General features: G+C 32.6%; 1 protein-coding gene across 4 annotated transcripts in view; it reads left to right on the top strand.

The window, feature by feature from the left end:
- The window catches only part of LOC130448956 (A disintegrin and metalloproteinase with thrombospondin motifs like), a 140,526-nt gene that overhangs the window by 25,034 nt on the left and 91,083 nt on the right, over nt 1-24,409 (top strand). For all 4 annotated transcript variants that reach the window (XM_056786570.1, XM_056786571.1, XM_056786568.1 and 1 more), the window contains exons 3-4: nt 15,278-15,341; nt 18,825-19,111. In XM_056786570.1, coding sequence (XP_056642548.1) covers nt 15,278-15,341; nt 18,825-19,111 — 351 coding nt within the window. The remainder of the gene's footprint in view (nt 1-15,277; nt 15,342-18,824; nt 19,112-24,409) is intronic.

Here is a 24,409-nt window from a genome sequence, read left to right as displayed (position 1 = left end):
TGTAGATGATTGCATTACTGCTGTACCAAAGAATCAAATTGAGAACATAAGTAAAAAATTCATTCTTATCATCAAAAACTTCAATTCACAATCGAGGTTGAGCAAAATAATAGAATCAATTTTCTTCATGTCACATTATATAAAATTAACAATAATATAAGAAAAGAATGGTATACGAAACCAACTTGGTCCTCGAGATATTTAAACTTCAATTCGTGTCATCCTATGTCACAAAAAAGATCAGTGATAATAAGTTTGGCTAATAGATCTATCCAACTATCAGATCCTGAATTTAGATGCTTAGCTATTCAAAAAGCAAAAACTGCATTGAAAGAAAATAATTATCCGGAAAAAATGATAAATAACATATTCAAGAAAAGGAGATATTACAATCAATTTAAAAACAAAGCAGAAACGAAACATCAAAACATAAAACATTTTTCCTTACCATATGTACAAGGACAACAATTATCGAATGATTTCAATAAATATGATATTACTATAAGTCATAAAGGATATAATACATTATCCAAATATTTCACTTAATTAAAATCTAAAACACCAAAAAACAAAAGAAGTAATATTATATATAAAATACCTTGTACTAATTGTGACGCTGTCTACATAGGGCAAACCTCTCAGTATTTAGAAAATAGAGGCCATCACTATAAAAAAATAGAACTGCATTAACGAACCATGAAATATGAAAAAAACATAGCTTCAATTATAAAGATTAAAAAATTCTTGAAACGGAATCTGATACACGAAAAAGAGCATTTTTAGAAATAGTTAACATTCATAAGAACGAAAAAGCTATAAATGATAAAAAAGATCTAAATAATTTAAGTAAAATTTATAGCTCTATTTTGTAAATTCTAATAAAACTACAAATGATTTAATTGATTACTGCTATATATTTGAGATATAGGGACCAAGGAATAATTTTTCTTATTAGAATAAAATTCTAAGTTGATTTCATCCTTATTTTGATATTCATGATAAAGGTGATCTATAAATCAATATAAATAAGCAAATTGTCAGTGTCAATATCATATTGACATTCATGAAACGTCAAAATTCATCTTTCTCTTAAAAATTATCAAAAAAAAACTAATTTTAAAACATAAAATATATATATAACAATGAATATTAGAATATTTTCTTCTTTACACTTAACGAACAGCTCTACAACACAAATGTTGAATGATGATGAATAAAAATTGCATAATTAAGAAAGAAACTCTGGTGGAATTATTCTTCCATTTTTAATAACATATATTCTTCTTAGAATAATAAAACATACCAACAAATCAACCTGTAGGTTCTTTTATCTTCTATACCTACTAGCGGATTATGTAATGGATTACATTCTTTGGATTCTGCTATATCGCTATGAGTTTCAAGCTATTCTTTATCAAAAAGTATGTAAGACATAATTTTATTCTGTTCGTATGATGAAATTGATAATATACTATTATACTTATGGCCGTTTCCATGCTCAAATACAATTTCAATCAACTGATATAGGAGTCGAATACGTTCTGAAATATATATTTATCATCATCCATATCACCCATGCAACACAAAAATTAATTAATACAAACAGATGAAAAATAGAGTACTAGAAATGTTTTATGTTTCACAAAAAGAACCTCGAAATATTTTTTTCCACTCATTCACTTACCATTTTTTGGGACGAATTCTACATAATACTTCTACTATAGTGACTGGCTCTAAATGAAATTTAAAATGTAGTTATAATAATTCTAATATTCAAATCTTACCTATTCATAAATATTCAACAAATATAAATGAGTTATGTCTAAGCTTCCTGGAATCTTTTAATAACATGATATAAGTATAGCATAAATAAAACAACCCAAAATCCATTCTAGTTTCGGAAAATCAAAGATAAACACTGGTCGATCCAGAAAATTATCTCACACAAGTGATAGAACATGTATTTTATGAAGAGCATTCTACAGATTATGAATCTGCAAGAGTATTGACAACAGAAAATAACTACAAAATATTAATAAAAATATTGATTTAAGTAACCTTATTGTAATCTCCCCTCAGGGGCTTAGCATTCTTGGCTAAGTACGGATATAGTAATCCCAAGGCACCACTAATAGATTAGTGGCTCTACGATATTGAGACTCATTGGAATAACGCTTAATGTAAATTTAAACACAAAAAAGAAATCAAAATTACAAAAAATAGATGCTCCTCTGACGGAGGAACCAAATCCCTTCGTTAGGCGGCATTCTTTAACTAGAAAATCTCAAGGAAAAATTACGGGGCTCCTAACCTCTACAAGAAAAAACATCTCAACATCGATAGAAAATACAAAAGAAAAGAAAAACGAGGCAACAATGCAACTGGCTGTACGCGACAGGACAACCAGTATGTTGAGCTCAGGAAGCGTATCCAATGGTACCTCTATTGTTGAAACACACATAAAACTGTCGACACACTTTAAAAGAGGAAAGGACTGGAATTTATCTGAGATTTAACGAAAATCAATGAGTCACATAAGAACGTAATAGACGGTACGGAGACGAAGCTCAGAAAGAATCGAAAAAAGCCGCCACCCAAGCATCGGGAAACGGCTATTCTGGTCAAACCCGAGCCAGATAAGACGTACTCGAATATAATACGGGAAATACGAGCAACTGTAGACCAAACGCAGAATAAAGTAAATGGGGACGACTCTCAGGAAGACCAAAAACGGATTCTGTATCTTAAAAATACGGACAAACACACGAGACGATTATTCAACGCGCGGTTCAACATGCCGTTGGCGATGCTGGCAATTTGGCAATTCGGCCCAACTTGAGCTCGAGTCAGGGGAAGCTAAGTGAGTACTGTGGGTAGGACGTGTTGATATCAGATGGATACGATAACTGTAGAAAATGCGGCTAAACAGAACATTACGCAACGGATTGTAAAACGAGTCAACCGTCCCCTGTGCACCGAGGCCGGGCATGGCGACGCGGCACATTTTGCGTGTTCTGAAAGGTGTGCGGTTTTCCGATCTTCATTGGAGGAGCGCAAGAGACGGGCGGGACGATTGTCCAGATAATTCAAGCAAAATTGTTAATGCTATTACCACGGATAGCTGACGAATCCGACGCAGATATTCTGATTCTATATGAACTGTACAAAAAATAACTGTCACGTCAATGTCTGACTGACTCCCAACTGCTCCGCAACTGAATTCGAAAGGAAGGTGGAGAACAGAATCAGATATATACCTGGAGACGTCGTAGTCGCGGGATACTTCAATGCAAGAGCAACAGATTGGAGAATAACGCAAACTAACAGACGCGGTCGACTAATTCTGGATTCTGGAAATAGTCGCTAGACTAGATCTTGTGGTGACAAATATGGGAAACACTCCAACGTTCCAGAGACTGGGGTTTGAGTGCTCAATACTTACTAATATGTTGACCTCAGAGAGAATATTACCGTAAATTAAGGGATAGCGAGTTTCCGATGACTATATTGCCAGTGACCACCAGTACATTTCCTACGAGGACCCAACAGACATCGCGATGGAACCTTAAAAAATTAGACCTACAGAAATTCTCTGATAAACTAATGACTGCACCGGCTCCAATTGCCAATATCCCGGCTGGGCTGACTGGCCGGCGCGGCGGATGGCAGAAAAACTAGCAGATGAAACGGTTATACTAACACAGCGACTATGCGATGATACAATGCTAAAAACCCGACAGATAAGTCAAAGACGACCTCAATACTGGTGAACAGACAAAATAGCTGAACTGCGTAGAGCTTGACTGGTAAGCCAACGACAAGCTACGAGGGCACGAGAAGCATCCGAAAGGGATAATCTCCAAGCTACCTACAGGTCGCAAAACACTTATTAACGCTATACGAAAACGCGATGATGAAAAGACATTTGTGAAGAGGTGAACAAGGACCCCTGAGGAACCGGATATGAGATAGTTACTGGCAAACTCGAGAATCGATCCTTAGCCAGACCTCTAAAATGTCCAAACGATAGGACGGATCTTTGATGCACTTTTCCCGACACACCCTATACGGACAAACGCAGTTAGCTATACTGGGACTACAACTGCCCTCACCTTCACTCTAGAAGAACTCATGAGGGCATCAAACGCGATGCAAACTGGTTAGGCACCGGCCCAGAGGGGAAACCGGCCGAAATTATTCGACTAATGGTCAAACTGACGCTGGAGTCAGTCACCTTCAGTGACCGGTAGAAGATAGAAAGACTAGTTCTTATTTCTAAGGAATACCGAGAGCTACATACAGAATACAAAAAGAAGGTGACATTTCAGACCTGCAATTCGGCTTCAAAAAGGATCTATTAAGAACCGGAGTATACCAGAAGGTGGTCTACACCTGGGCAGACACTGTCACGCGGCGCGACCAATAGTGATGCTATCAACACAAGACATAAGGAATGTCTTCAACTCGGCCAGCTGAGTGGACATCCTAGAGGCACTTAAAGACTGTTTCGGTATCCCAGACTACTTGACTCAAGACCCTATTTCTTTTTCTATCGTTATGTTCCAAAGGTGTTGATTACTTATTTTATTTGTCCAGAGAATTTTATAAATAACTCATAAGAATTTTCTATCATATGTCCAAGTTTCGGCCTCATATTACAAAAAAGATTTCACATTGTTCTGAAACAGTCTTAGTTTTGTTGTTCTAGAGATTATTGTTGAAGAGTATACTTTAAACCAGGGGTCTCCAAATTTTCCATCCTTAGGGCCATACTGATTACTCCAGTAAGTTCAGTTGACCAAAATTATATTATCATTGTTGCCGGTGGTAAAAAGTGAAATAGTCCACTGATGAAAATGAAGGTCCGAAAAAGTACACAACGTTTAAAAAAGGCTGCAAATCGGACTAAAGTCCGCAAAACGGCAACACTGCATTTTATTAATTTTCCTGTCATTATCTGTAATTTCTAGATTGGTCGTAGAGTACGAGCCATGAGGAGTAACGTGACACGACATCTGGTGGACACAAGCGGATTTAGTAGTATGAAAAAGAAGCGATTCAGTATTTCGTAATTGAGTCCAGTAACAAGGCACTATGTTTGATTTGCAATGAAAGCATAGCTGTTCTCAAAGAATATAACATTAAACGTCATTATGAAACAAAACATTTTCAAAATTACTCAAAATATACGGGAAGTTTGCAGACAGAACAAGAGGCTGCAACTCTTGCCAGCTTTCGTGTGGCTCTTGAAATTGCAAAACGTGGAAAACCATTCACCGATGGAGAAATGATCAATGAATGCATAAAGTCAGTAGCCGAAGAAATGTGCCCTGAAAAGGTAAATTTATTAAAAACTGTCAGTATATCAGCAAACACTGTGGCTCGAAGGGTAGAAAACATCGCTGAAAATATATCCTCTCAGCTGTTCGACAAAAATGGACATGTTTTCTTTGGCTTTGGATAAGTCAATGGATGTGTCAGATACTGCTCAGGTGTTGATTTATATTCGAGGAGTAGATAAAAGAACTTCTTGATATGTATAGTATTCATGGGACAACTACTGGTACAGATATTTTTAAAGGAGTTGAAATGGCCATTAATCAAAAGAATCTTCGATGGAAAAACATGAGTGGGAAAGATAAAGGAGTGGTCACTCTTGTGTCAAAGGCTGTAGAAAATGACGGTGGTTTAAAACCATTAGTCTTACATTGTATCATTCATCAACAGTCTTTGTGCGGAAAATGTTTAAATATGTCTGAAGTTCTGAAACCAGTAATATCAATTGTTAATTTTATCAGATCTTTTGGGATGAATCACCGACAATTTATTGAGATTGGAGAAAATGACTTACCTTATCATACTGCCGTATGTTGGCATAGTTGTGGGAAAGTCCTTCAGCGCTTTTTTGAACTTCGAGCATAATCGAAATTTTTTTGAATAGCCCTCTTACTGAATTACAAAACAACGCATGGCTGTGGAAGTCAGCATTCTATGTTGATTTGACAAAACATGTAAACGAACTGAATTTGAGATTGCAAGGAGAAAACCAGCATTTTCCTGATTTATACACTAATATCAAATCATTCCGGAAGAAATTGATACTGTTTCAATCACAACTACGAAGTAAATGTTTTTCACATTTTAAAACTTGTGATTCAAGTTCATATTCAGCCACACCACTGAGACTGAGTTTCCTATCGATTTTGCAATCGAAACTTTGAGTACTTTGAAAATAAATTTTGATACTCGTTTCTCGGACTTTGATGCCATTGCGAATCAAATTAAGATTTTTCAGAATCCTTTTGATACTGACATTAAAACCCTGGCTCCGGAACTTCAAATGGAAATGATTGATCTACAGTGCAGTGATATAATTAAGAACAAATATCAAAACTCATCTTTGCTAGAATTTTATAAGAGTCTTCCACTGACACAATTTGATAATTTGCATAAATTTGCTTGTGGGCTGGGCTGTTTTCTGTTTTTTTGGTACTACTTATTTATGTGAGAAGACTTTCTCCAAAATGAAGTACACAAAAAATGTCTAAATTAACTGATGAGCATCTTAAATCTGTTTTAATAATTGGTACAAGTAAAATTAGTCCACAACTACGAACTATTGTCAATGGAAAATCTCAGAAAATTTCGTTTTTAAATATTTTTTTTGTTATCCTGGCCTTCTTCTTTCCAGTTAGCAGTTATCCACGGTTGGTTTTTCTTGTTTTTTCAACCCCATTGTTGTGCTGTATTCTCTTTAAATGTGACTTTATATGGTTTCCATACGTCGTTTACATCGTAATTTGTCATACATATGCCTTTCCAATTTTTTCTTGTAATTGTTCAGTACATCAGGTATTTCCATTTCCTTCATGCTATTTTTTTTATTTCCATGTTCGCTCTTAAATTAAATTTTAATTTTGCTGTGATTAGCTCATGATCAAACATGCAGTTTGCTCTCCTCATTACTCTTACATTATTTAAAGATCTCTTCCACTTTCCATGTAGTTTTATGTTTTTCTATCTTTATGTTGCCACCTATAACTATTTCCTTTTGGTGATAGTCGAAGTGAAAGATTTCCAATCAATCGAGTGTATGTTAAATTTAATTTTTTTATCTCGAAGGACCGTTGTGAATTACTTGATATTTAGGTTATAAACAAAAGAAGTTTCTAGTTTCGAGTAATTTATTATACTGATTACCTGATCCTAGCCGATGTCGCCTCGTAAACGAATTAAAGAAATGTACGGCGTTGTCGGCTCTATAAAAAGATATACTATATATAGATATGTACAAATACTTGCAGTGAACTGCAACATGCCGCCCCCTTTGAAAGGTTTGGTATTAAACTTTCAAGATAAGTAAAATTAACAAATACATTAATAAATTAACAATAATATGTTTATACATTCGAATCCAAAAAAAAACTTTGAAGATAAGTGAAATTAACAAATATATAAATAAAGTAACAAAAAATATGTTTATACATACGAATCCAACTAAAATTAAATTCCTTCATTAGGTAAAACACATATTTTTGAGACAGGCCTTTTTAACACTGCATTCACTGTTTTCACCATTACCACTCTCGTTATTCAGTCACTTCCTGGGTGAAGTTCGACGATTCTGCCCAGACTCCATTGAAGAGGTGGTAGATGATCATCCTTTATAAGGACAAGTATTCCAGGTTTTAGAAAATTTGGGTAATGATGTTTCCACTTCCTCCTGACTTGGAGTTCTGATATGTATTCTTTGGACCAGCGTGTCCAAAAGTTTTGAGTCATTTTATTGCAGCGCCTTAGTCTCGATAACAATGACTCCTTCACGATAGTACAATTTGGTGTTGGTAAAGCCGTAAGACCTTCTCCGATCAAAAAATGTGCTGGGGTTATAGGGTTAAGATCAGTAGGGTCACAGGAAAGAGGGTAGAGTGGTCGTGAGTTTAAACATGCCTCGATCTGCGCGAGTACCGTACTGAATTCTTCATAAGTGAGTATTGATTCTCCAATGACACGTTTTATATAATATTTCGTTGATTTCACTCCAGCTTCCCAAATGCCTCCGAAATTTGGAGATCTGGGCGGGATAAAATGCCAATTAATTCCTTGTTGTCCCATTTCAGTTAAGACCTGGCCTTCAGCTGATTTTAAGAATTTTTGTATTTCAGCATTAGCGCCAACGTAAGTTTTAGCATTATCAGAATAGATATTTACACATTTACCACGTCTTGACATGAAGCGATGTAATGCAGCGAAAAATGAGTCTGTACTTAAATCGCTAGTAACCTCTAAATGTATCGCTTTCGTAGACAGACAGACAAACAGACAAATATATCCCTTAGTTACATTAAATTTTCGAGTTTTCCGATCTCTTAATTTGAATGGACCGCAATAATCTATGCCACAGTTTAAAAACGATCTGCTTGGAGTTACTCGAATATCTGGTAAATCACCCATTAAATAATTTAGTGCCTTTGGTTTTACTCGGAAGCACGTGACACAATTGTGAATAGTTTTTTTTATTAGATTACGCGCCGATATTATCCAATATCGTTCGCGTAAAGATGCTAAAACTTGTTGTGGACCCGCGTGCAATAAACGGATATGTTCATATTGTACGGTTAATTTTGATAGAGTATGTTTGCCACAAAGTATTAGCGGAAATTTTTTGTCAAAGTTGAAATTTGATTTTGTTAATCTCCCGCCAACTCTGAGGATGCCCTCGCTGTCTAAAAATGGGTTTAGTTGTAACAAGTTACTTCCTTTACTTACTGTATTGGTTTGTCGTATATCGGATATTTCAGTACAAAACGTTTGAATTTGAAAGATTTTAATTAATGTTTTTAACGAATTTTCTAATTCTTGACAAGTTAAAGGAACGTACTCCTTATGCTCCGTCATATTTAATGTGTTGCTTCGAAATCTCAATATGTATGCTACTACACGTTGTAGTTTAGTCAATTTGCAGTATTTATTGAATAGATTCAAACTGTCGATCGCTACTAAAGCCCTTGCAGGTTTACTTTGCAATTCTACTTTGATTTCTTGCGAATAATTTGAGTTTATGTCATTTGTTATGTCGATAGGCCACTTATCTTCTGGTAACTGTAGCCACTCAGGACCTGACCACCATAATTGTAAATTTTTTAAATTTTCAGGATATACGCCTCTGGATATTATATCCGCGGGATTAGACAAAGTATTTATATACCTCCAATCGGTTTTATTAGTCAGATTTTGAATTTCTTCTACCCGGTTGGCAACGAATACCTTCCAAGTACTTGGTATAGACTTTATCCAATGGAGCGTGATCGTGGAATCACTCCATAAACATGTTCTATTGATTGGAAATTGTAATGACGATTTGACTTTATTAACAAGTCTCGCCAGCAGAAGAGCTGCGCATAATTCCAATCGCGGCATTGTGACCAATTTTAACGGAGCTACCTTTGACTTTGCGCAAAATAAGTTGATTTGACAATTTTCAATATTATCTATAGAACGCAAATATAGGCAGGCACCATAAGAAGTTTTGGATGCGTCAGCAAATCCATGTAATTGTATTAGCACTACGTTCTCGCATAAGAGATGACGAGGGATATGAATATTCCGTAAGTGATGTAATTGATTGTAAAATGTTTGCCACTCATTCAAAATAATTGTGGGTAATTCACTATCCCAATCAATTTTTTGTAGCCATAATTTTTGAAGCAGAATTTTTGCAATTATGATTACTGGTCCAAGTAGTCCTAGAGGGTCATATATTTGAGCTATTACTGACAGTATTGTGCGCTTGTTAATCAACCTTTGGTTATTAAATTCCCGTATCGTGTAACTTAACGTGTCCGAGTTAGAATGCCATAGTAATCCCAAAGTGTGTGTTTCATTTTCCTTGCCAATATTCAGTATAACATCTGACTGTGAATTGTAAATATTTTCTAATATTTTATTACTATTTGAAACCCACTTATTCAATGAGAATTGTCCTGATTTCAATATTAAACTTATTTCGTGATATAAAGTATGTAATTCCTCCAAGTCATCTGAACCTGTTAAAAGGTCGTCGACATAAAAATCATTTAAAATGATTTTGCTTGCAATGGGGTAAGTTTCTATATGTTGATAAGCCAGTTCGTGAAGACACCGAATGGCTAGAAAGGGCGCAGACGCTGTACCATACGTTACTGTGTTCAGCTCATACTGTTCGATTGATTTTGTTGTATCTGTACGCCACCAGATTTTTTGTAATTTTGTATCATCAGGATGTATTAAAATTTGGCGATACATTTTCGTACCTGCTAGAACAAATTTATGTGTACGAAATCTAGTGATTATCGAGAATAAATCGTGCTGAATTGTGGGCCCTACAAACTGTAAATCGTTCAATGAATACCGGGAATCAGTTTTGCACGATGCGTCGAACACGACTCGTAATTTAGTAGTTACACTTGATTCTTTCTTTACGAAATGATGTGGTATAAAATAGCCATCGTTTTCATCACGTTTGTTTTGCAATTTTGACATATGATTTAATTCAATGTATTCACTCATGAATTGACCATACTGCTGTTTCAAATTATCGTTACCCTTTAATTTATTTTCCATAGAATGTAAACGTTTCACCGCAATATTCTTTGATTCGCCTAATAGATTACTAGGGAGTTTTAGCGGCAATCTAACAATAAAACGTCCATCTTCTGCACGTTGTGTTGTTGTTTTAAATAGAGCTTCGATTTCTACATCATTAGATGAAACTGGAGCATTTTCATATTCTTCAATTTGCCAAAATTTCTTCAATTGGTTGTCAATTTCCGAATTTGAAATGAAGTTGCAACGCGTTAAGTAATTTGCAATAGTTTGTGGAATCTCGCCTGAGATAATCGACCCAAACAACGTTTTTTGTAGGACTGGATTATTGTGACCTAGTGATATTTGTTCAATTCGTAATAATTTCCAAAATAAGCTGGCGCCCACCAGCATTTTCTCTTGACTTGATTCGTTAAAGTTTGGATCCGCTAGCGTTACATTTTTTGGTATATCCAGAATATTTTCATCAAATGAAAATGCTGGTAATTTATCTGTAATTTGTGGTATTATTAAACAATTTATTTTAAATTCTATTGAGTTAATATTTGAACGTATGTTTACATCTGACGAATATTTAATTTGACTGCACGAATTATTTAAACCGGAAACGGCCATGTTTATTTTTGATTATTCGATCTTTAACTGGTTTACAAGGTTTTGTGTGATGAAGTTAGATTGCGAACCCGAATCAAGCAAAACGCGACATATGCGAGCATTTCCGTATACATCTAGTACCTTGATTAGTGCTGTAGATAGAAGAACTTGACTCGTATTTACACTTGTATGAACTACTACAGTTTGATTTTCAGATTTGTTTTCCCTCGAATTAGTTTGTCGGCTTGTTGTTGTTGCATTTGACTCACCCTGTATATTTTCGAAGTGTAATAAACTATGATGACGCTTTTGACAACCTTTACAGTTCGAGTTACTGCGACAATCGGCATTTTTGTGGTTAGACTTATTATATTATATATTATATATATATATATATATATATATATATATATATATATATATATATATATATATATATATATATATATATATATATATTTATATATATATATTATTATATAGGCAATTAGTACAAAGACGATGCTCTTTAACTACATTGAATCGTTTATTTGGTGTTAGTTTAATAAATTCTGGGCAAATTTGCAGTTGATGATTCATTTTACATAGACTACACGTTAAGTTTTCATTTGATATGAAAGCTTTCCATTTTATATTTTTATCATATGACGTTGATGGTGATATCCTTTCCAGAAATGCGCATTTTTCTCTTAAAAATGTCGTTAATTCAGTTAGCGACGGTAAAGGTTCAGCCTTTTGTTTTTTCTCCCAATCGCGGCGCGTAATGGAGTCTAGTTTATTTGAAATTATGTATATTAATAACGTATCCCAATGTTTTACGGGTTGTTCAAGAACTTCTAATGCTCTTGTATGCTTAATGAAACCGTCAAATAGCTGTCGTAAGGCGAAATATGATTCTTTGTTTACCGCGGGTAAATTAAAAATAGCTTTTACATGGTTATTAACTAAAAGAACTTTATTTTCGAATCTTTCTGTGAGTAGCTTCCAACGGATATCATAATTTGCTGCGGATATTTCCAAGGAATGTATTATGTCTGCTGCCTCGCCCTTTAATGATAAATTTTTGAATTTCAGATATGTCCGAATTGTTGTGAATTATTGATTTAAATGTATCTTTAAAATAAGCCACTGACTGTAATTTCCGTCAAAACATGGTAAATTTATAGTAGGTAGCTTAACGTTACTTAATTTATTTGAACGTAATGAACTGCCAGATGATGATGATTTACGAATTTCCTGTCTGTTTGAATCAATTAAACCTTTGGCAAGAGATATGCAATTATAGTATTCATCTTCAAAATTTTGTCTTTCTAAATTTTCAGTCTCGAAATTATCTTCAAGTACCTCAATTTGACTTTGAATGTCGCAAAATTGTTCCCAATTAATTTCTAATTTATTTAAACGTATTTCTAACTGAAGTATATCTGGATTGTCGGTATCTAATTTGTCATAAAAATTTTTAAATCGAGTTAAGCTACCTTTAATGGATGCTCTTTTTATCAAAAGTTCTCGAAGGTTCGACATTTTGTGTTTATTTATTTCAAGTTTTAGAAAAAATGCCTGAATTGAATAGAATTAGTAACAAAAAACAGTATTGTTTTCCGCTCAGATCGAAGGCATGCATAAAATCGTAAACATAAAGGAGTCAGCAAAAAATAGGAAAGCACTGACCTTGTAGTTTTATGTGATAGCTGGCTGCGACAAGCGAGTTGTGTTTGTTATTCGCCAGATTGGAACAATACCAAACCAAATGCACGTTGTGTAGACGCAACTATTATGCGTAAATTGAAGTTGATCACAATTTATTTGCTGTTTCACCCGGCTGCGAAAGGTCCAAAAATATTGCTGTTTCATCCGGCTGCGAACGGACCAAAAATGTAGATACTCGAAGTGAAAGATTTCCAATCAATCGAGTGTATGTTAAATTTAATTTTTTTATCTCGAAGGACCGTTGTGAATTACTTGATATTTAGGTTATAAACAAAAGAAGTTTCTAGTTTCGAGTCATTTATTATACTGATTACCTGACCCTAGCCGATGTCGCCTCGAAAACGAATTAAAGAAATGTACGGCGTTGCCGGCTCTATAAAAAGATATGCTATATATAGATATGTACAAATACTTGCAGTGAATTGCAACACCTTTTGTGAACAGATGTCTATCAGTCATGGAGCATTGTGGTACACCATTACACCAGAACAAAAATACAGCCGGAATAGAAGACCAAAAAAGCAAAAACTGAAATTTCAACCAATAAGGCGCGCTATTGTTGCAGGAAAATTCTCTCCGACTCCCTGTTTACACTGAGTTCCCAAATTAATAAAATAACTTAGTAGGAGAACAAATGACTAATCAAAAGAAGAATATTTGTGACGGTCCTTCCAATAGTTTGGATTTTCAGATAGGACTTTAACCTTTAACGCGAACATCGTGATTAATTTCATTATGAACGTTGTTACCTATAAAGGAGTTCAAGCTATAATTGTAAAAGGGAATGGGCTAGCTGAATCTTATGATCTCTATTTCACCTCATCTTACTGAATAAACTGTTTAAAGTAACACTACACCAACACTCACAATTACACTGTACAATTTACCTTCAGACTCTGAAGATGATAACTTGGTTATCGAAACGTGCGTCAGACAGGGTCATTGTGAGTATTAGTGTAGTGGTAGAATCAGTAGTATCTTAGTATGAATATCACCAACGGTTCCAAAAATTAGAACTTAGTAACCTCTTCTTCTTAGGATGCTATAAGATCCATAAACCTGTTCAGACTAACCAGAAAAGTATATTACTATTTTGATAGTTCCACTAGGGAATATTGTGAAAAATGAAAACATCAATGCAAATGACATACTGAATACTTCATTAGTAATGGAAGTCATAGAAGAAAACTTCTCAGGCTCCGGAAGCTTAGTACTTGATATATTGAATTTATTGCGATATAATCCCAGCACGTTGTAACGCTTGTTGAACCAGAATGTCGCGTCGTTGGAAAATTAATAACGTTACTTGTAAGCCATGATTTATCAAAATCTTCTGATTTTAGTGAATTAAATAACACGTTTTGCTAGAAGAAAAATTCCAATATGAAATACTGTTATATTACATATTATGTAACTCATAATAAGGTCTAGTGAATAAGCAAGCCTTGTTTTCTTACATTTTTATTCATTAAGGTCACAGTACATGTTCAGTACGTAGTAGATTCATTTGAATAAATTTCGATATAAACTATTATACGAGCTTTGATGAATTACCCAGCTCAACTGTAAATGGATACCAACGTACTACGGATTTACTAGAAAATATTTTGAGAGATATCATCATACATTCGAATTTCTTTTTAATTATGAGATTATTGGGAACCTCTAGATAAACATATTACTACCGTTCATTGAGTACTTTTAATGAAACTCATTCAAATGATTACTTCTGGAAAATGAATAGACTTCTGTTTGATGTTACTTAGAACCTCTCAAGCAGTTACGAAAACAGGGAACTACTTTCAAGCAGCTCAGTTATATATGGAGATAAATGAAAATATTATGTGATTCTGAAAGTTTTTAAAAATATACGTTTTCTAATCAAAACCAAATAAGTGTTCTGACAGATACCATCGTGAAACTCTCACAATATAAATGCATGGTATAGTAGTTCATAAGTAAAAAGGAGATAGGATAAATATACTACTGGTACCATGACAAGCAATTGAAAAACTTATATTGTTCGCAAAAAAAGAGTATCAACAAGATATATATGAGTGAATATTCAAAGACATTAACAGTTGGAATAACTATAACCAAATGTTTTACGAAATGTTGTAAAGATCTTTCAACTACACATTAACTATCATGCAAAAATACTGATATTCATGATATTTACTTAAGATGTTACAATCAATAAAACCTGTTTAAGAAGCATCCAGATTAACATATCATTGTATGTTTTTATAATGCCAAAATCAAAACAGCAGTTTCTAATTTTGCAATCTATCCAATATCTTTGAATTGATAAATTACTATCATAAAAAGCAAAGTGTTTCTCACTTGTCTGAAAAATGACGATTAAAGCTAGTTATTAATTCTCTTACAGATCCACAAACAGATGAGTTTGGAAGAAATCAAGCGTACATTCCATGTTGATAACCATGACCTTGGTAAGTTTCCACTTTTTACATAGTAGGGAAGTAAAGTGTTATAGAATACGAGGATATATGGAAAAATTCTTAGCCTACTATAGAACCAAACAAAATTTCTATGTCAAAATATTGTATTCTCCTCTTAATTGGATACATTTATTACAGTGAACCTGCAACGTCACTAGAACTTTAAAAAAATGTTTCTTCTTGCTCTGCAAACCAGACCTCCACAGCTTTTATCACCTCCTCGTTAAAAAAAATTACGATTTTTTAAACTTTTTTTCCAGTTGAGGAAAGAGATTATAGTCGGACGGTGCCAAATCTGGTAAATAAGGGGGTGTTCTAGTAATTCAAACCGTAAATTTTTTACATGACAACAAAATACCTTTGGATACTTTCCGCGACTTTTCTCTCTCAATTTTTTCCGTAGAGTGGTCAGTAATTTCGAATAGTAATCTCCATGGCAATTCCAAAAAATTGGAGCAAGAACTTTTCTAGCAGATTTTTGGACACGAAACTTCTTAGGTCTTGGAGAACCAGAGTGTCGCCATTCCATCCATTGTTGCTATGTTTCTGGATCGTAGAAATGTACCCAAGTCTTATCCGTAGTAACAATTCGGTTGAAGAAGTCTACATTCAAACATTTGGGGATCCATTTTGCAGCAATTTTTCTCATGTCCAAATTGACGTGAATTATATATGATGAATGACATATGATGAACGCGTTCGTATGAAATATTAAGTGCTTCAGATATCCGTTTTAGCCCAATTCGGCGGTATGATAAAATATTGTCAGGATCTTAAATTTACCTCTTTTGAAACTTGTAGTCCAATTTTTCACGGTCGCATACGAAAGACATTGCTCACCAAGGGTATTAAGCATATCTTCGTAAATCTGATTACCTCTTAAACCTATAGCGTAACACTGGTTTACTTTTCTAACGCAATATTTTGTTTATACATGGAAATGGTCTAAGCTAGCTAAATATCAATACATCCTCGTATAATATAGGTAATTGTATTTTATTTTGTTAGATTAAGTTAAGGGGGAACAGAAATTGGATGTTAGCCGCCATTGCTTCAAATAATTTCTTATCCATGAGTATGGAGAACAATTTTGGGACCCTCATATTTCCATTCTCCTCATTAATGTTTGTTCTTTGCTGACTTTAGTTCGTTGTATTAATAAAAGAGAACATGGTGAATTTCATACCAAGATAACACACCATCTCAAATGGCTATATATAATTTCTGGCCCAAATAATTACAATTATCGAACGGTTTTCATCTTTTTTTTATATGTATTTACCCAATACGGAACTACTACTTTAGAATTCTTGATATCATATTTTTCATTCTAATGTTAATTTGAATGTTTTTGGTCCGTTTTTAAATGAATATAGGTAGGTGCTCATAGAACCCATAGAAATTATTTCACTTTGTTTACCACCGAAATTTCTATTCCCATAACTAAAGTTATAATCCAATTTGACATTCAATTTGCTTTTAGATTGAGAAATACTTGCTTAGTTAACCATTTCAACCTTCCATATTGAAGAAATTAGTTGCTTTATTGACACATTGGAATCATTCTTATGTCAAATGCAGTTTCTGGAGAATGGAAGTAAACATTGGTAAATCATTAGGTTTTTTTAGGTTTTTCAAACGTTGAATAGATGATTTATTCGTTTCTGGATAATCTTGATATAGCATATATCATCACAAAAAATATCGACACACGGGTATAGTTCTGATCTGATCGTCGCACAAAACATTGATAAGATGTTATACGATGAAACTGATACTGGCATTACGAATGAGTTTCAACAAATCAAATAACAGTCAAATACTTAATTTAAATACTGATAGTTGATTAGAATTCAAACATATATATACTATATATATGATATAATAAAACTGCATTACATAAGTATCTTATTCTGAAGAAGAGTAGGTGAAAGTTATAAGAGCAATTAATAATGTTGTGCAACATTTAGAGGCAAATGTCAATGTCAAGGTATTACGCCTTCAGTGTTACATAAGAACAATGATGTATTTACAACCAAGCTTTCTACTGAAGTTACCTACTAAGTACTACTACAAAAATTACGAACTCATCAAAGAATATTGTTTATATGAAAAAATTTAGAAAAATGAATATAAAGCAGCAAAATATAATACAATAATAATAAAAAATCCGTTTCATACGATAATTTTATAGTAAAAGAATTGGTTGATATCAATATCACTTACGATTCTAGAAATTTCGACTCAATCAACAATGGATAATAATGCCTGTGAAAATTCTAATAAACATACTCATATACAAAACTAGATAAAAAGAAACGATCCAGGTTAATATTTATCATCACTCGTCACACTCTTCTTTAAAAACGAGAAATGAATCTTAATCGCCATTATAATCATGGAAAGCAGCAAACATCAAAATTTCATGAGATTATATTTAAAAACTTCGAGCTCGTCACCAATATCAAAAAAGACATTGAATAAAATAATGACCATCGTAATCTTATTGGCAAACGAATTCAAGAACAAGAACAAGAACAATCGAATACAGAGATTGTTAGTCAAAATGATTATCATGTAAATTACTACGGAACATATGATTTATATAGGTAAATAAGATCCAAATAGTACTAAGAATATAATTTATGCATGAAGAAGCATGTTCATTTAAAGCTCGAACTGGATACTTATGTCAAGATATTTTGAAAAAAACTAATTTTTAAACAGAAGAGACCCAAAATCAAGAACATTCAGAAGCATAAACTAATCAAAATATATTTTTATAAAAACTTAAAGAGAAGTCAAAATGTCAAAATTTATCTTTCTAATTTAATGTGACTTCAAGGAAGTTAATTTCATTACTTCGATTATCAGTTCAATTTTTATGAAAAAACTTGAGATTTTTATTTGTGCTTTCGATTTGATTTTTTGGTTTAGCTGTAATGCAATCATCTACATAAAGAAAAAAGAATGGGATATTTATATTGCTTAAGACAGTTGTCTCAAGATCATTTATTACCAATTGTGCTAAAACACTCGATATCAAAATGGATCAGAAAGTCATTTGTTTCTGAAATATCAGATATAGTTATAAAGATATATAGTAATAGTTGTATTTTTGGGTACAAATTTGGCACAAAATATTTCTATTCGCGAATATTAGGTACCTGTAGCAAATATCTTATGTTGAATACAGTACCAATCATCTAGATAATGTAAGATCTGATACTTCTACTCGTAATATTATCACTAGTTTAAAAAATAAATTGAAATTACATTATTTATCCACCTATTCTGCTCATGCTTACGAAACAACTATAAAAATCAACGAAAATCCATTAAGCAATTTAATTATTTTTCCCTGTATACAATGTAACGAAATTTTCTGAAAAATGCATCACGCATTCAATTTTTTTGTTTCTTCAATGTATCAAATTTGGATTTGGGTTTGAAAAATAAAAAAATATCTTCCAGTTCCAGAATACGAAGTGGTTCCAATACAAAATAATGAAAGTTGTTCGCTAGACGCTGAAGAAAATTTAATAGAGGATGATGAACTGGACTCAGTGACAAGCAAAATTAAAATAAAGAAGTCAGTTGACAATGGTACAACAAAAATGAAATTAAGAGCTTTTGGCAAACCCTTCAATCTTAGTCTGGTACCTACAAGAGGTTTATTCAAGAAAGGAAAATTAAAATTGTGGACTATCGAGCCTAATGCGACTGCCCAACATGGAGTGGAGTACGTTGAAATACCAGAGGTGAGTATTTGTTATTTATCGTTCAATGTATAAATGTGAACACTTCCAATTTTATTCCAACCAAACACAATACTCTATTCAATTTGGAATTTCGAAAACTATTTTTGATATTTATACTAAACACATTATTCCCTCCTACCACTCCATCAACACTCACAATCACAATGTTCTTCAGTCAGTGTGTTAAGTAAATTAATTAATATATTATTCTCATTAACAATGTAATATTTCAAAGGTCTACCAGACAATTGATAATATATTCGAAACTAGAACACTAAAATTAAAATATTAGAGATTCGCTTTTTGTAACTTATTTTATTAATAATATTAAATTAGTTACTATCTATTTCACATCACTCCCTCTTTGAAACACATATATATTATTATTACATTAAGTATTCCAATTTTTCCTTCCAGACCTTGTAAAGTTAACAAGATTGTCTGATCCTTTACACATCAGATGCCTAACATTTCTTCTCGTAATTTATTCGGGAATATCATAAAACATCTCGAATGGGTGTAGTTTTTGTACTAGCCTTTGAATATAACATCTGTTGTTTTCAATTTAGTTGAATTTTCTCCTAACGTATTCACTCTATATTTTTGTTTGGAATGTTTCTTCTTAGCGCGGCACATATTGCATTCAAAATATTCATTTTATTTATTTTTGACACCTTCATTTCTCACTGCTAATACTTTATCTACTTTATTTCGACCTTTAGTCTCGTCTAGTTGTTTGCAAGTTTGTTCACTAGTTTTATACATTGCTACAGATTTGGTCCAGTTTATCTTCTGTTATCAATTTCTCTCTTACTTGATTTAGTCTGTCTTTTAACATGTCTTCGAGTAAATTGTCGAATTCGCATTTGCTTCGCCTAGATTTTTTTCTAGCTAGAAAAATTCTTCATCCTCGTTTTGTACAATTTTGAAAAATATATATCTTTCAAACGATACATTCTTTTTGGTGGGAAGTAATCTTTAAAGTTGTTATTAATGATTCACTGCCATAAATGTTGCTGCCTAGACAGATGGCTTTTAATCTAATTGAAGAGCGTACCACTCAAACCCTTGTAAGCACTTTTTCCAGCAGGTTGATTTTTCCGAGTCAGTTTATAGATTAGCTGGCGGATTTAATCAAGATACTTCGTTGTAGCCATTTGACAGCTTTCTCATGTTTTTTCTTTTAATTTACACGTTTTTCTATAATTCTGACACCATATAACTTTGTAGCTAGGACTTTGAAGAAAATAACTAATGATTATATAACCTGGCAAACTTGTCATTTTTTTCTGTTAGTTTAGCCTTCTTTGTGAATTAATTTAATGACTACCCTTTCTGCTACTAACTATTCGTGAAATATCGAATTTTTACCTTCTTATTGAGTACCTTCATCCATATTTTTACAGTTTTCAATTAATCTTCTGATCCAGCCAATTAAACATACAAATTTATTATTTTAGATGATTTCCATGAATTGATTTAGAGATTATCTTCTATCTACACTAGTAACGCAGTTGTCTACATAAAAACTATTTAGTAACACAACTATTACATTTTTAAAAAAATGCTATTTCTCCATTTTCACATTCTGTTAGTATATTCTGTAAATGAAATAACAGCTAACAACAACAATGAATATGAAGTTCTTCCAAAGACAATGAGTGCATGTTAATATATCAAAATTTGTATCTAATGGAGAATGATCATCTATCCAAAGCATATTAACTATGTAGAAACTATAGTATCTCCTTTTAATTTTGTAGAAAATGCTCAATAACCTTCACTTCATTTTATTTTTGTAATTCAGTTTCTGTTGGATCTTTAATTCCTAGTGTATCGAGACTCCATAATTCTTATAATTGCATATTATTAGGTTATGTTGATGTTACTGCCATAAATGAACAGGAAAGAATGTTTTGTTTCGCCCATTAAACATCAACCACGTTTTCTTTCTGATGCTGTTAAGCCACACAATAATTCTTGTTTCCTTCCGGTAAATAATTTTCAATGTACCTGTTATCTCACCAAATCCTTAAAGTTCTTGTATCCACTTACCTTCACCCACTGATGGTACATAATTGCATATGACAGTTTTATCAAGTGCTTCAAAATTACAAGTAAACTCTTTATTTAATATTTTTATTCTGATATGATAACGTTTATGATAAAAAATGTCTGTTTCTTCACCACCACACCTAACCTAACCATAAATGAATAATTTGTTCCTCTCCAATTGCATTCCAGTATTTGCTATCTCTGTGATGTAGATGTATGAATTCGAGCTTCCCATATTTCATCTTCATGCATCAAATTAAAAGTAGTATCTATAAAAAGATTTTTATGTGTATTGCATTCATTGAAGTGATTGCAGAATTTGGAATATTCTTTTCTTGTGGGTACGTAACTTTCTTGGTGAGTCTTGGTGACATTATGGTTACGTAATTTCCACGACATAATGGTAACATGGTCTACTTCTACAGTGACGTGCTAAATAATAAATAAGCATAAACAGGAAAGAAAACATGCATTTTCTGTTACCTTTTTCTTTCTTTCTTCGAAGTTCATTGTTTGTGCTTTATTATATTCTATATGAATCTTTACAAAATAATCATGCCTCGTTATATAATCCCGATACTATTGGAATCGATTTCTTTTAGATTTCTTCTAACTTTGAATTTATTTTGTTTGTCAAATCCCGATATTGCTCTTTCTTAAACATAAATTTCAAAAGATTGTCCAATTGATGATCATCATTATTTAAGGAACTTTATTGACATACTAAGAATAAATCTTCATTTATACCCGATTCAACAATAGGATAAAGTTTCTGAACCTTGTATCGGTGACTCAATGATATCATAACATATACTCAACTTATTTTTGTTGTGAACCTTGTTTAGTACAAAATTTTGTAGCTCCGGAACATAGACTACTAATAGCATACTTGTATTCCCAAATCTAGTTTCCATACGTTCAATTTCTAAGTTTCTTTTGTGGAGGGATAACTTTGTAGTAACAGTCTAGCTCTACTATTGCGTGCAGTTGCTTGTATCAAATATTGAGATTTATCGTTGAAATCTTATTCTGTATGGTTATGAATTTGACTAAACTGATTCCACAATCCATTCTCTCAAGTCTACTCCAGATTTTTTAAATTCTATCGTTGGCCGTTTCTTTTTTCTTCCATAATAGATCTATCGTCTGTTCTATCTTCGATATATTTCTTCATCCTAGCTCTAGGTTGTCACTCCACCTCTTTCATGGTTAACTCCCGTGCTTAAATTAGAGATCTATCCCTTGCTATATTTACCAGTCTATCGTCATTCCACTGTTGGTTCCATTGTTTCTTACATTGTGATACCTAATCATTGTTATCACTAGGAATTTTCATTTCTGTGGTTTCCAAGATTTGTTTAGTTTTTGATGTTTTAGTACATCAGTTGGCTGTTTATTTCTACTTTTTGTAATATCTACTGCTACTATTCTAATGTCCTACCACGTTTCGTTGACTCAATTTCTCTACTATTAGTTTTATTGTATGATACTAGTATATTCCATAACAATATCTACTTCACTAGTAACTCGTTGTCTAAATTTAATAAATTTTCCATTATTACTGAATTCAATTCATCGATAGTTTCATTCTTTTGCTAAAGTATCTTTATTTTACTATGAACTTCTCTTACTTTCTTCTTATAATCTTCTTTGATCAGTATTTCACAAATTTCATTGTAAATATCGTAGAACTGATTCTTCGTACCTTCTACGAAGTTTTTTTCTTCTCATTTTTCTATTATCTTGTCACGGTCGCCAAATGATGTTATATTTCAAGGGTCTACCCGAAAATTGATCATATATTCGTGACACAGCACTGGAATTCAAATATTAGAGATTCCCTTGTTGTGACCTTTTATAATTGTCTGTCATTCTTTTCTATTTTAATTTTTTTAAGAAGTATTGAATAACTCAATATCATTAATGACATAACATTAGGTACAGAATATTTTAGAGACTATATAAATAAATAATTCTAATATTCTGCTAATTTACTTGATGGGTGGTTGTTAAATTGTATAATTGTAAGGTTTGATCAAACTTTGTTCCTCTGCTCACTTGTTATCATGACATTAAGAATATATTAAGTTGTGAATTAGCACAAATCCTGAAATTTGACGTACTTCGCTCATATTTTTAAAAACAATATTATATGTAGCGTAGAAGGAACAAGTATTTGATATATTATGAATACAAAAATACTGTTATATTGGAGAACAAACAAGATACATAATATTTACCGTGATCAATTATTAATAAGAGTGAACTTCATTGATAGCAAACTTCATTAATAGTGAAAAATAAAACATCTGAAGCAACCGAAAAGCGTCTTCAAATTTAATTTATTCAGTATATGGGAGTTTATTCCTTAATTGCTGTGGATAAATTTGTTATCATTTTTGAAGAAAGAAATAATGATGTATTTGAAAGTTATCTACAGAGTTAAGAAAATAATGAGATGGGTTTTTAATTTTAACTTTTTTAATGCCTGGGAAAAAATAGTACCTCTTAAGATAAATATAATGATATAATTTGTTTGATAAAAGTGAAATGACTTGGTATAGGTTTGTCATAAAGCCCTATTGAAAGAATTATTTTAGAAGGACTAATCTTGCTTGCTACCAACTGAAAAACAAATTCAACGCCATCGGCAACCAAATAACCTTATTCAACCTATAAAATTTAATATCATTAATAATCGCACCAATAACTATCCAGCTCCATTCATAATGACATAGCCTATAAAAATTATTTTATTAACATTATCTTACCTATAAAAATTTAACGTCATACATAATGTAACCAATGAATATTTTGATTAATTTTATGTTAAGTAACTTTATTCCCAGACGATGAATACATAAATATTCGAAAACTCGGAAATATATTAGAGCAGGCACCCCATTGATGAGATTAGCAGTGATAAAAATGAACAAAGCATCTCTGATAACCAAAGGATAGTTTTTGGATCTATTCCATACATTCCATTCAAAACTTTTTTTGAAAAAATTAGTAAGGCAGTCAAATGGGAAGCAAACATTAGAACATTTTTCACTGAATTAAAATAACCAAAAGATCCTTTGAGAAAAACAAATTTATATATAAATGTAAAACTGTAATAAGACATATGTAGGTATGACATCATAAAATTTAGAATCACGATGCGGTCAACACAAAAGCGATGCAAAGTTAAGTAAAGCAATATGTGCATTATCTGAACACATAATAAACGAGTTCCACCAT

The sequence above is a fragment of the Diorhabda sublineata genome, chromosome 9 (genome assembly GCF_026230105.1).
Source record: "Diorhabda sublineata isolate icDioSubl1.1 chromosome 9, icDioSubl1.1, whole genome shotgun sequence".
NCBI classification, from domain to species: domain Eukaryota; kingdom Metazoa; phylum Arthropoda; class Insecta; order Coleoptera; family Chrysomelidae; genus Diorhabda; species Diorhabda sublineata.
This window is presented reverse-complemented; position numbering and strand designations above follow the sequence as displayed.